Genomic DNA, 12,350 nt, shown 5'->3' with positions numbered 1-12,350 from the left:
GCGCGGGATCGCGGTGCGGAGCCCGCAGCGCTGCCGGGGGAGCGGCGGCGGCTGCGGTGCTCGGGCAGCTGCGGGGCCGCGGCTCCGACTACAACTCCCGGCGTGCGGCGAGAAGCCACGGTGACGTTTCCCGCCGCGAGGCGGCGCTCCGAGCGCGGGTCCCGCCCAGCTGCGCTCCGAGGCGCCGCCCCGGCGCTCGAGCACCGGCGCGGGGCGAGGGGCGGCCGCAAGGACGGGGCTCCTCGGTGCCCTCCGCCCGCGGCCGCCGCCCACTGATACCCGTGCCCGCCGCCCGGCGATCCCGCCCTCCCCGCCCTGCCGCTGTGGGCCTTCTTCCGTCCCTCAGGTGAGCGTCGCTGCCGAAGCGCCGGGCGGGGCAGCCGGCTCTTTTCCCCCGTCCCTCCGCCGCCATGAAGGAGAGGGAGCCGGGCTGGTCGCCCCCGCGCTCTGCTTATCTCCTTCTGTTCTCCCCTTGTGCCCCGGCCTGCCGCGGGGAGCGGCCCTGGAGCTGCCGAGGCGCTCAGGTGCGAGCGCATCGGGGCGGAGGTGCCCGGCGGGCACGGCCCCGGCCCCGGCCGGCCTGTGGCTCCCGGGCAGGAGCTGGCACTGGGAAAGGGGCCAGTGGAGGCGAACCCACAGACGTTCCCGCAAGAGGGGTCTGGAGACAGGGTCCGGTATTACCAGCTTGATGAAATCTGGTGCTACAGTGTCGTGTTCAGGAAGGAAAAAGGGGGAAGATGAGCTGCAATCCAGCAGGAAGCAAACGCTGCTTAAATAAGGACTCTCCCTCCGACTTCATACTTACTGGTGGTGAATGGAGAGGAGTGTTAGTTTTTTTGCCTTGGTTTGGGTTTTTTGTGCTCAGCATCACATAATTTATTTTGGTACGTGAGATCTTTATTCCCTTACGAGCTTTTGAGCACTGCCCCAGTTGTCGCTCCCCTAACCAGTTTTTGCTAGCCAAGTAAAAAGCACAGAAACAAAATTGTCCCCATGTGTGAACCACAGCGCTAAGTTTGCACAGAGCAACAGGGAGTGAACTTTGCTGGTGTAAATCTCTGCTCAAAATTTAGTTATGTGGTTTGGTGTACCACATAAGACATGCAGTCTTTTACTTGCCTTGGATATACACTGGGTGTTTTATTCTCCTTCTTTCTTGTATAAATAGTTTGTTATATATATTTAGCAAAATCTCTGTCCCAAGCCTACTAAACAGGAAGAGCATTAGTTTGTATATATGAAGAAATATTTTCTTAAATTTCACTCCAGAACTTTGCCAGGTGGTGAGGATTGTTATTTTCCTGATTCCTTAAAAGTAGTAAGCCCCACAGCTTTATCGAAGTTCTGAAATGTTTGTACTTTATTATTTTATTGAGATTATAGTGATGTGATATGCTTTTGCTACTTTCATTGCACTTTCAATTCTTAATTTTAAATGGTTTAGCTCTAGCCCACAGTCAGCGAATAGTAACTAAATACTTTGGCTTGCATTTCTTGCATTGAAAAAAGAAATAAACCAACCCACAGACAGATTTTCTCATTTCTCTCTGAAACGGAGATGGGAGGGCTTTTAACAAATGAAGGTAGTGCGTGACTGTGTTTGCCATCTTCCCTTGCCATGGAATCACAGAATGGCCTGGGTTGGAAGGGACCGTAAAGACCAATGGCGCCAAGCCCTCTGCCATGGACAGGGACATCTTCTACTAGAGCAGGTTGCTCAGAGCTCATTCCATGTCTTGATGATGGCTGGCTTGGGACTGTGACTGCTACTGCCTTGTAGGAAAACAAGATTCTCTCTTAGCAGACTGCTTCCAGATGCCCGTGTCCATGTGCTGATTCCTGATTAAGGCTGCTGGTCCAATGATCAAGACTAACTAAATTTTTAGGGAAATACCTGCTGTATTGATGATCTGTTAACATGTTGTGTGTGATATGAATTTTTAGAATGCCAAATACAAAATTTTATATATTATGTGTAGCTTTGTGATGTGAGGGGTTTTTTGAGGGTTTTTATGTTTGTTTGGATTTTTTTAAAAGAAAATATAACTGTTATTTTGTGCATTAATATCAGTAGTTCCTTCTAGGTTCTGAGGGAAAGAAATTAGTTTTTAAATTCTATCCTGCTTGGTGTTAAAATTAAATACAGCAGTTTAAGTATAGATTTTCAAGTAGTTGCTGGGAAATGAGCTTATGAATGAATTGAGTTAGTGTTTTTGTAATTTACTTTAAAATCTTGAAGATCCCTAATAAGTTTTGAAGTAAAGTACCTCAGGGCCCTGCAGCCTTTCAGGTTGAGGAGGTTTTTGATCCAAACTAGTAGCATTCAGAAGTCCAGGAAGTTTTGCTGTTCTTTCTTCCACAATTATGATTTATAATGTAATCTGATTCAGTTAGGTTTTTTATTTTTATGTTTTGTTGAATGTGTGTAGTTGAATTTGTTGATGCTTCTGAGACTTTATAAATAACAAATGATTATGATACAATGTTTTAGGATAGATTTTAGAAGAGACAGGAGATTTACTGGCAGCTAAGAATAATGAGTTCTAGTGCTGTGTTGAAATGCAGCCTGTGACATCATGGCCTGATATTTTTAAAGGCTTTTCTTTTATGTAAGAAGTGCAGATAAGTACCATGTGAAGTGACTAAGCTTTCCAGTCACTGCTTTTAAAACAAGATGTTATCTAGGAAATAGTCAAGGGGAAAACAAAAACCTGTCAGTAACCTTGGACTATTTCTTGGTTTTCATAAACGTTGAGTGAAGAAGACTATGTGTGTTCTGTCAAAGCTTGTGGTACAGGCAGCCGTCTTGGATTTATTTTCTACATTTCTTTGATCTAACAGCCCAACGTTACCATGTTTGATAACTGATTGGTACTATCTTGCAGCCTGCTGTGCATACTGGAGATGCAGAAACCATGTAGCAGAAAGCTTTGAGCAGCTGTGGATGATCAGTTTCTCCCAAGAGGAATAAAAAGCGAAGGATGAAGGCGACCGGATTTATTTCCCTGTGGACGTTGGTTTCGCTGCCTTGTGGCCCATTAGCCAACCCTGCAGAACGTGAGGATGTAGTGAAACATGCAATAAAGCTGCACCGTGGGAAGGGGGCTGGGATCACTCAGAGGAAGCAGTGGGTGCTGGAGAGCTGCAGAAAACTCTCTGGTCTTCTTCGCCAAAAGAACGTTGTTCTCAACAAACTAAAAAATGCCATAAGAGCAGTTGAGAAGGATGCAGGACTGTCTGATGAAGAGAAACTTTTTCAGGTGCACACCTTTGAAATTTTCCAAAAGGAGCTAAATGAAAGTGAAAACTCAGTCTTTCAGGCAATTCATGGCCTTCAGAGAGCTCTACAGGGTGACTACAAAGATGTTGTAAATATGAAAGAAAGCAGTAGACAGAGACTGGAGGCCTTGAGAGAAGCTGCAATTAAGGTTGGTTTCCCCATGTTTGTTACTAGACTGTTCATTTTCTACTTGTGATTTTAACTTTATTATGGCACAATTTCAGTCTGCTTTAATAAAAAAGGGTATCTGCATAAAACTTGCAATGTTTACTGTTTAATGAAGTATTTGTTTTCATTAGTAAATTTACAAGTAATTTTGGTATAGCGCTTAAAACTTATTGGCAATTAATAGTTTTTATCTCAAAGCTAAGTGTAATCATAAGACCTATGGCAAATATAATGTTAAAGGGAGAGAAATAAGAAGAGTGAATCAGTGCACATAGCAGAGTTGCACTAGACAAGCCAGTGGCACTAGCTGAGTGGAAATAATGCCATGGTGAAATACTAAGTTTTTTTCCATTTTAAATGAGAATTGCTCAAAGTCCACAGTTGAAACAAAATTACTTGCTGCCTTTCATTTCCATGTTTGCATAGATATGAGCAAAATGGACGTGCAGAACAGTAGGTGACTAGATTTTTAAACTCAGTATTGCACTCCTAGCCTAAGAAGTGCAGGTTTGAAATGCAGTGCTTCCAAGAAAGAGTCAGCTGAAATAACTTTGCCAAGAAAAAACACAGATGAGTAACAGTTGAACACAGGCACTTCATGGAAAGTTTGAGTTCCCGTGTCTCATTAGGTTGAGCACAATCTGCCACTGTCTTCTGGATTTGGTAGTGCTCAGACTGTGTACTGAAAGTCTCCTATTGAGAGAAAATGCAATTTAATGTATTTGGCATTTCAATTGCTCTTGTCCTTTCTCTACTCCTCAACCACTGGAGGAATATATTAAGAATTTTCTTTATTTTCTGTCTTCCAAAAGAAGAGGCTGCCCTTGCACAAGGGAGCAAGAGAAGGAATAAAAATGTAATTGGCATTTAGCATTTGAGTTGTGAGAGTCTCTGAAGGGCTTTTGTGCTAAGAAATGTGCAGACCTTGACAGGTGAAGTTGGAAAGAAATTATGTGCAGTAAAGGTCTCCAGTGGATTGTGCCAAGATAGGCTGGTAGAAGTAGAAATTAGGATGTAAACTTGGCAGAGTGGAGTGTTTCTGTGCAGTGGATATGAAGACAGAATTACAACAAATTTGAATAGGGAATAATTTGGATCTAAATGTATGCCAATGAACTGCTTTATATGACTTGTATAGTGATACTTTATGGTAGTGGCAGCCTCTGCTGCATAGAAATGTCATAGAAATTGTCACGAGCTTTACTTGGTTTTACACCTTTTTTCTTTCTCAGAGCTTGCAAAATAGAAGCAGTGAGGCATTCCAGAACCTTCTTTCCCATTTACCTAATTCCTGGTGATGTTACTCTAAAATAATGAAGTCTATTTATCCTTGAACTTGAGAATGGTGCTTCTTCTAGAAGGAGGCCTTTGTGTACAATTATGTGTTTTAGAGGTGTGTCCTGTCAAAAGTTTACTTTTGCTGAAGTGGATTGTGCAGGCTTTTTTTTGTATTTACTTGAGTGATCAATCTTTTGCACCTTCCTTCTTATGCCATGCATGTGGTTATTTAAACAGAGTATTTGTGGTCCTAACCTTATAACTGTTGTATAAAGAGAAGCAAAAGATAAAAATGGCATGGGATACATATGTTTTGGACTTGTTCTTAGTTCATAAGACACAGTAGGTCCAACTTTGTCCCAGTTTCATTTTACTGTCATGATTATTTTGTTGGTAAACTCATAGAACATCTATTTTTTAAACAGTGAATGAATGGAAAATACAAATAAATGTAGGGGGTGCTGAACTCTTCCCTTTATTATTTTATTTCTATTGAGTAGAAATGCTTGGAAGTCATTAGTGCTGGGATATGTATGTATGTCTGATACATTTCTTGCTGGTTCTGCTGCTGTGAAAAGATGTAGTGGGATCATTCACAGTGTGGGGCAGGGAGAAGTAAGAAACAATGAAGATGGTTTCTGCCTTCTTTTGCTCCAGGATCCTGTTTGGAAGTTAAGGAAAAAGCAACAAAATCTTACCTACTTTTTAATTAGCTTCTAATTTCTTGGATACCTTCTAATCAGACATGGGTGGAAAAGGAAAAATGACTTGCAAGTATTTCAAAGATGCAACTTCTTCTGCGTGTGCTTTTGTCTCTGAATACACAGTAGAGAGCAACAGCAATTCTGCATTCTGAATCAGCATTGCCCCAAAGTCTTAATCTTCATTTTGCTCATATGTTTTCAGGTGTACACAATATTAAGTACACAATCTTTATCTGTATTACTTTGCTTAAGAGGTTGCTCGTTATCCTCATGATCAAGTGTCTCCAATCCCAGCCTGAGCTGCAGAACAGTGTTTGTACTGTGATGCAATTCTGCTTAGCATGTAGCAGGTTGTTTGAATTAACTTCTAATGGGCACCATTGCCTGTGGTTGTCCCAGTCTACTGCTATCACATTTGTCTCTTGATGGAAACAGGTGCCACTTTAATAGACTACAAAAACCTTAATCTTCATTAATTGAAGGAACTTGCAGCTAAACTCTTATTTTTTCAAAGCTTTTCTACCTTGCTATTCGGGGCAAGTTAACTTCTGTGAAATTAGACATTATTTTTATGTAGTTTGCCTTTAGCTCTGTTCAGCCTGTTTGTCTTGGCCAACGGAAAGGACTGAGATGGGCTCCTTGCACCCAAAACCTCTCCCATTTTGAGGGGAAAGAATCTAACCATTATCAATTTCACCTTGTGTTCTAAGCTGTTGCTAAATTAGCAGAGAATCTGCAGCTCATATGTGGGTTGTTTCTTACATCTTTTGAGCTATGTCTGCTAGCAGAGAGCAACAGAGAGGAAATGTTTTTCCTTGAGGCTGTATGAGAATGACTGTGTCTCCTACTTCTGTGTTGCTTAAGAAATAATTGTTGACATTGGGCCAAACACATTAATAGTTACATTCTTCCCAGCTCCAGCTATTTTGGGCTCTGGGTAACTTTCACCGTGAGGGTGTGACTATGATAGTTCTAAACACCAGCAGACACCAGTACTGTGGTTTCATCACAACCAGAGGCATTCATCTGACTGTCAGGATTTCAGAAGGGTTCAGCTGCAGTTACTGGTTGTACTCAACATATTCTTCTCTTGGCATCAAGGAATTGACTGAATTTTGTGCATGTTCTTGTGGGTTCCAAGGAGAAAAATGTCCATCTGCAAATGTGTGGAGGAGGAGACACTCTAGTTATTTAAGCATAGTGTTTAGGACCATTTAATAAGCTCAGGTTATTGAAGATATCTCTGGAGGGGAGGCAGATAAAACACACAACCTATGGGAGATGTAGGTTCTCTGATTTCTAACTGCATGGCAGGGGCAGGGCATCTGGAGACAGCAACTTGTGTTTTCTGGGAATTGAGTCAGACCTATAGATTGCTTGCATTTTTTTGCCTGTTTTTTTTTTTGTTTGTTTGTTGTTTTTTTTGTTTTTTTGTTTTTTTTTTTTCCCTTTTTAATAATATTGGTTCTTTAAAAGAGCAGAAGAAGGGTCTCTCTCATCCAGGTATTCTCAGCATCCAGAATCTAACTGAAGGGAGCCCTGTCCTTGTGTGTGTTTCCTTATAGCTGTTCTTTCAACAATCTTTAAAAGAATAGAGGCTTGTAAAGGAAAGAAACTTTTTCCCCCAAAACCCTCAAGTTCTCTGTCAATACACAAAGTATTCTGTTTGGTTACTGTCATGGTAACTATGTAAAAGGTGTTAGACCCAGTTGTTAGTAAATTAAGCTTTTTAGTTATCTTTTTGAACCTGAAACATCATAACTTTATCAGGGAAATTACTGAAATATTTTCACACCATATCAAACCATATCAGCATATTTTCTCTTTTTACTTCAGAAACCTAGTAATTTCAGAAGTTGTCACTGCAAGTTGATAAGAGACCCAAACTGAAATAGGGTGAAAAGTCGCATGTTTCAATTCTGATTGGAAAAGTGCTTTTTGGGAAACATGAACAGGAAGCTTGGCTAGAGTGATTGGCTGCTCATCTCTACTTCAGCTCTTTTTTTCTTCCTGTTTCCACAGTTACTGTAATTTTTGAATACCATAAACAGACCTCTTCCTATGTTTATAAAAGGGCTTATGAAGTTAAGATGCATTGTGCTTTACATCTAATTTGTTTGTTTGTTGTAGATAGTATAGCTATGCTTTCAGGATATTATGCTTCACTTCAAAAGCATGAAGTTTTAAACTTTATTTGGCTCTGAATTGTTTCCTAGAGTTTCTCAAAGTAAATCCTTTCTTGTATTTTCTGGGTCATAACCTTGGGGCAGGTCTGCTGTTTAATGTAATAGAAAAGGCTATCTGTGGATATTTGGTTTGGTTGTTTTGTTTTCTTGCCCACTTACCCAATGAAAATTGGCACAAGAAAAAGCAATCTTTAGATATCTTCATGATGTTTATATTGCTTTTGCAATTCCACTGATAAAATGTTTTGTGTCAAAAGAAGCACACATTTATGTCAAACGTTTTTTCTGCTCAAAGGCCTACCAACACTTTATCTGTGTTGTAAAATTCAACAGGAAGAAATGGAATATGTTGAACTTCTAGCAGCAGAGAAACACCAGGTTGAAGCCCTTAAGAACATGCAGCACCAAAACAAAAGCCTGTCAATGCTTGATGAAATTCTGGAAGATGTCAGGAAGGCAGCTGATAGATTGGAAGAGGAAATAGAAGAGCATGCCTTTGATGACAACAAATCTGTAAGTGATGCTTTAGACTCAGTAATTTCATTGGAGTGCATTTATTTATAGTTGATGTTTGCCCTGTGTGTTTCTCTTGTCTTATATAGTTGTTAGGATTTTAGTGATTTTAGTGAAACAGGAGTAATTGCTCCTTTTTGCTGGTGATTTCTGTGGTTTTGATTTGAAGGTGCTCCCTGCAGCTGCCACTTTGACAGGTCCAGGTGTGGTACATCTGAGTGATACAGCCCGTGAGAGGTGTGGCATCTCTGTGGTGGTGGGGACTGTGATGGTTGGACTTGCAGAATACGGAGTTACCATGTTCAGCCTTGTCTCCACTTTTTAATTTTCTTCAGAAAGTTATGGCAGAGCAAGAATCCTTGCAGTTGGTTTTCACAGTCTGGGAAAAGATATATTTTTCAAAGGAAAGCCCTGAAATGTGTTTGTGATGTTACATTCTTTCACATCTGACTTCGTTTTGTACCTTGGCCTCCCTGCACTGATCCTTGTTTCTGTGTTGCATGATGGGACAGTATCCTTCAGGTAAGGCTATATGTCTCTAGAGCCAGGAATACGTCACTTTATTCTAGTGTCCCATTTTTCCATCCTTAGAAAGACTCCCTAAATTGGTCCTGTTTACATAAACATGGGTTATAGTTCATTTGGTTTCTGCTCTTGGGAAGTTTTTGTTGACTTCCAGGTTGACTCCCGAGGTGAGCATAGCTCTTGAGTTCTGCTGAGGAGGCAAAACCAGTTTCTCTGTAGCAGAGAGCCAAGCCGTGTGTGGTTTTGTTCGGTTTTTTTGTAGCTGAGCTCGAAGCGAGAGGAAGTGGAAGCAGCTTTTTGACTTGGCGTGCCGCGGATCGAGCGGCTGTGCCCGGGGGAGCCGCACCTGGCGGGGCCGGGCCGGGCCGGCGAGCGCCCTCTGCTGTCCGGCCAGGGGGGAACGGCCCCGTCGGAGCGGAGCGGGGACTCTCCTGCCGCACCGGGAACTCTCCCTGCTCTTCTGCTTGTGGCTCCATCCCTGAAAGGAACCGCGAAATGCTGCCTTGAGGTCTATGCGCTTCTCCATCATTGCAAGGAACGTTTTTATAAACTAAAACAGCGGAATTTTAGAATAGGGAAGCTTTAGTATAGTAATCAATATTCTGATAAAGACACAAGCTTCTATTAAAATATAGCCAAATAGTGAAGTTTAGCAGGTAAAAATGAAAAAAAAAATCTGCACTACAGCCTGTGTTCAAGAATTGCTGTTCTGAGAAATAAAATCCTGAAAATAGCTAGGCAGAAACAGTTCTTATAATATCTCCTTCAAATTTACAGGATAGTGACCTTTTCTTAACTTGGAATGCAGGCTTTAGTTCAGATTTTTGTGAACTGAATATCACTTAGTAATCTCCAATTGATTTTGTTCAAGGTAAGAAAATGTTACTTTTAAAGACATCGAGTTTTGATAAAGAGATTGAAAGATTTTTAGAGAAGAAACCAGCAGTATTTTTAGTTGGTGTCAACAAGTTCTCTACAAACTTCAAGCACAGCTAATAGTCCTTCTGTTATTATGATATGCTTAATTGACTCCCCTTTTTTTTGTTTGTTTGATTTTTTTTTTCTTTTTTAAAAAGGTAAGAGGTGTAAACTTTGAAGCTGTTTTAAGGGTGGAAGAAGATGAAGCCAACTCCAAAAGAAATGCTTCAAAAAGAGAAGTAGAAGATGACTTAGGACTTAGTATGCTTATTGATTCTCAGAACAATCAGTATATCCTTACTAAACCCAGAGACTCAACCATTCCTCGTGCTGATCATCATTTCATAAAGGTAATAATTTTAGAGACATTCTTGTCATTCACTTTTGGATTTAGTCCCATAAGTTGGCATGTCAGTACTAGGTTGGAGTGAGTATAGTTTCAGCATTTGTCTGTCTGAAGTTACCCCAGTATTCACGACTCCCCCACCTATGGTGATCCAGCCATGTCTTCCCTACTCTTAGGTTTGTCTTCACAAGACTGATCATGATGCCACTCTCTGTTTTTATTTCTTCTTCTCTTGTTGCACCTTTGGGGCACTGTCCCTTCTGTCAGACTACAAAGTGTTAAAGTTACTGCCATGCTTAATAAGCCACTTGCATGTTGTCAGTAAAAAGAATTTATCTGGTTGTGCCTTGTGATGAAAAAAGGGATACTGAAAAATACATACACATGGTAGAGGTTTGATTGTATTTGTGCTTTATGTAGAGTAACTGGATTGGGATTTTTGTTTCAATTATAAAACCCAAAACAGTTCTGTTTCACCATGTTTTAATGCAAGGTGTCATTCCACCCAGGAAATTGCCTACTTTCTATAATATATTTAAAATATTTATAAGTTCATTTAAAGTCCCCAGTTACTTAAGGTCGGTACCTCATCTGCTTCACCTGAAAAACTTCTGTGCTTACCCCTGCAGCAGCACTGATGTTAATTTACAGAAGTTTTGTTTTCTTTTCACACAAAGTAGTCTGCATTTAATTTTACAGTGCTATTTGTCTTTTGAAAGCTAATAGTCTTCAATTTCATCCCAAATTTATGTGTCCTTTATACTAATGCCTTTGTAAATCTTAACCTATTTAGGATATTGTGACAATAGGAATGTTGTCTTTGCCGTGTGGCTGGCTGTGCACAACAATAGGATTGCCAACCATGTTTGGATATATCATCTGTGGAGTACTCTTAGGACCCTCAGGACTAAATAGTATCAAGGTAAGTGTGCAAGTTAATTCTTGACTGATTAAATTCATTGAAATCTTTAAAAGTCGTTTTAAAAGGATATGGTATTGCCAGCCTCAAATGTAATAAAAAAAAAATATTCCCAAACCTGAACCTTCAAGAGGAGAGCTTCAAATTTTATGTCTTTGAATAATTTTGTTTTCAATCTTTTTTTCTCCTATAAAATTATGACAATTGTTGAAAGTGAAAACTGAAGGTTGTGTGTTGTGGAAGTTTTATGTCAGGTGTTTTTTTTCTTTCTTTTTAATTTTAATGATAACGCATCACAATTGAGAGCCAAATTATTTAAATGACATAAAATATACAGAAACTTGCAAAAAGTCAGTGTTGACAATGGAGGAAGCATTTAAAACAAATAATTCCCCAAGGAACATAGCTTGGCTTTCTAGAGAGTTATTTTGCACCTCTGTAGTGTTTCCATCCACCCTGGTCCCCCTGTTCCTGTCCCAGTACTCTGCCCACATTCCTGAGGTCTTTTGAACCTTTTTAGCTCCATCATGAGTACCCTGATTAGTGGCTCCTGTGGAACTGTGAGCTGGGGCTGGCTGGGCATGTTTTCATTAAGTGCTCTGGTGTGCATTAACAGATTGTTTAGCCAGCAGGCAAAACACAACACATGCTAGGGCTGCACAGTAATGCCTGCTTAAGTTGCATGTGTCTGTTGCATTGATATCCATGAAACCACTTGGAACTTACCGTCTTTGCAACATCTGCTCCCTACATGGGCTTCTGTTGAGAATGATTGTTGAGCTCAAAAGCAGGGATTAGTAGAAATTGTAGGATTTAGTTGATCTTGTATTGGAAGAGATAAAATAATCTCAACCTCTGTGCTGTACATAATTTCTGGGTTGAAAATGTCTGGAAAGTTTGATCACTTAGACTGAGAAACAAGTCTGTAAGCTTGGCATGAGAAAGAAACCCAACAACAAATTTTCAGGATACTTACATTGAAGAAGATTATGTGGTCAGAACAGATATGAAAGAAGTTTCTTAAGGACAGTTTAAGTGACTTGCCTTTTTCTTGTGAAGCTGTGATTATACATTATTCACCTGGATAATACTCTTGTTGACTGGGTCTCTTGTGTTTGGTCTCTTCTCCATTTCCTAAAAAAGTTGAATGCCTGAGAAGCTGAGAAGGCAGGCAGATTCTAATCTGGCAGAAAAGCTGGTTTCCATCCTCACTTCTGTAATTGATGATAAACCTTGTTTTCTTCTACTCTGGCCCATAAATACATATAAAAGAAATACTAGGATTTTAAAATACAATAGACTATTCCAGTCAACTGCCTGAACACTTCAGGGCTGACCAGAAGTTAAAGCATATTATTAAGGGCATTGCCCAAATGCCTCTTAAACACTGACAAGCTTGGGGCATCAATCAGCTCTTTAGGAAGCGTGTTCCAGGGTTTCACCACCCTCTCAGAAAAGAAATGCTTCCTAGTATCCAGTCTGAACCTCTCCTGGGGCAGCTCAGAACCATTTC

General features: G+C 40.6%; 1 protein-coding gene across 1 annotated transcript in view; it reads left to right on the top strand.

Annotated features, from left to right (window-relative positions):
• The first annotated feature begins 238 nt into the window (after positions 1-238).
• Positions 239-12,350, top strand: part of TMCO3 (transmembrane and coiled-coil domains 3) — a 32,916-nt gene continuing 20,804 nt past the window's right edge. The window contains exons 1-5 of the mRNA XM_066545285.1: positions 239-346; positions 2,886-3,428; positions 7,950-8,129; positions 9,731-9,922; positions 10,712-10,840. Of these exons, the coding sequence (XP_066401382.1) occupies positions 2,982-3,428; positions 7,950-8,129; positions 9,731-9,922; positions 10,712-10,840 (948 nt within the window). The 5' untranslated portion in view covers positions 239-346; positions 2,886-2,981. The remainder of the gene's footprint in view (positions 347-2,885; positions 3,429-7,949; positions 8,130-9,730; positions 9,923-10,711; positions 10,841-12,350) is intronic.

Source organism: Molothrus aeneus, chromosome 2 (assembly GCF_037042795.1).
Source record: "Molothrus aeneus isolate 106 chromosome 2, BPBGC_Maene_1.0, whole genome shotgun sequence".
In the NCBI taxonomy this organism is placed as follows: domain Eukaryota; kingdom Metazoa; phylum Chordata; class Aves; order Passeriformes; family Icteridae; genus Molothrus; species Molothrus aeneus.
The sequence above is the reverse complement of the archived record's forward strand: the minus strand, read 5'-3'. Positions and strand labels throughout refer to the sequence as shown.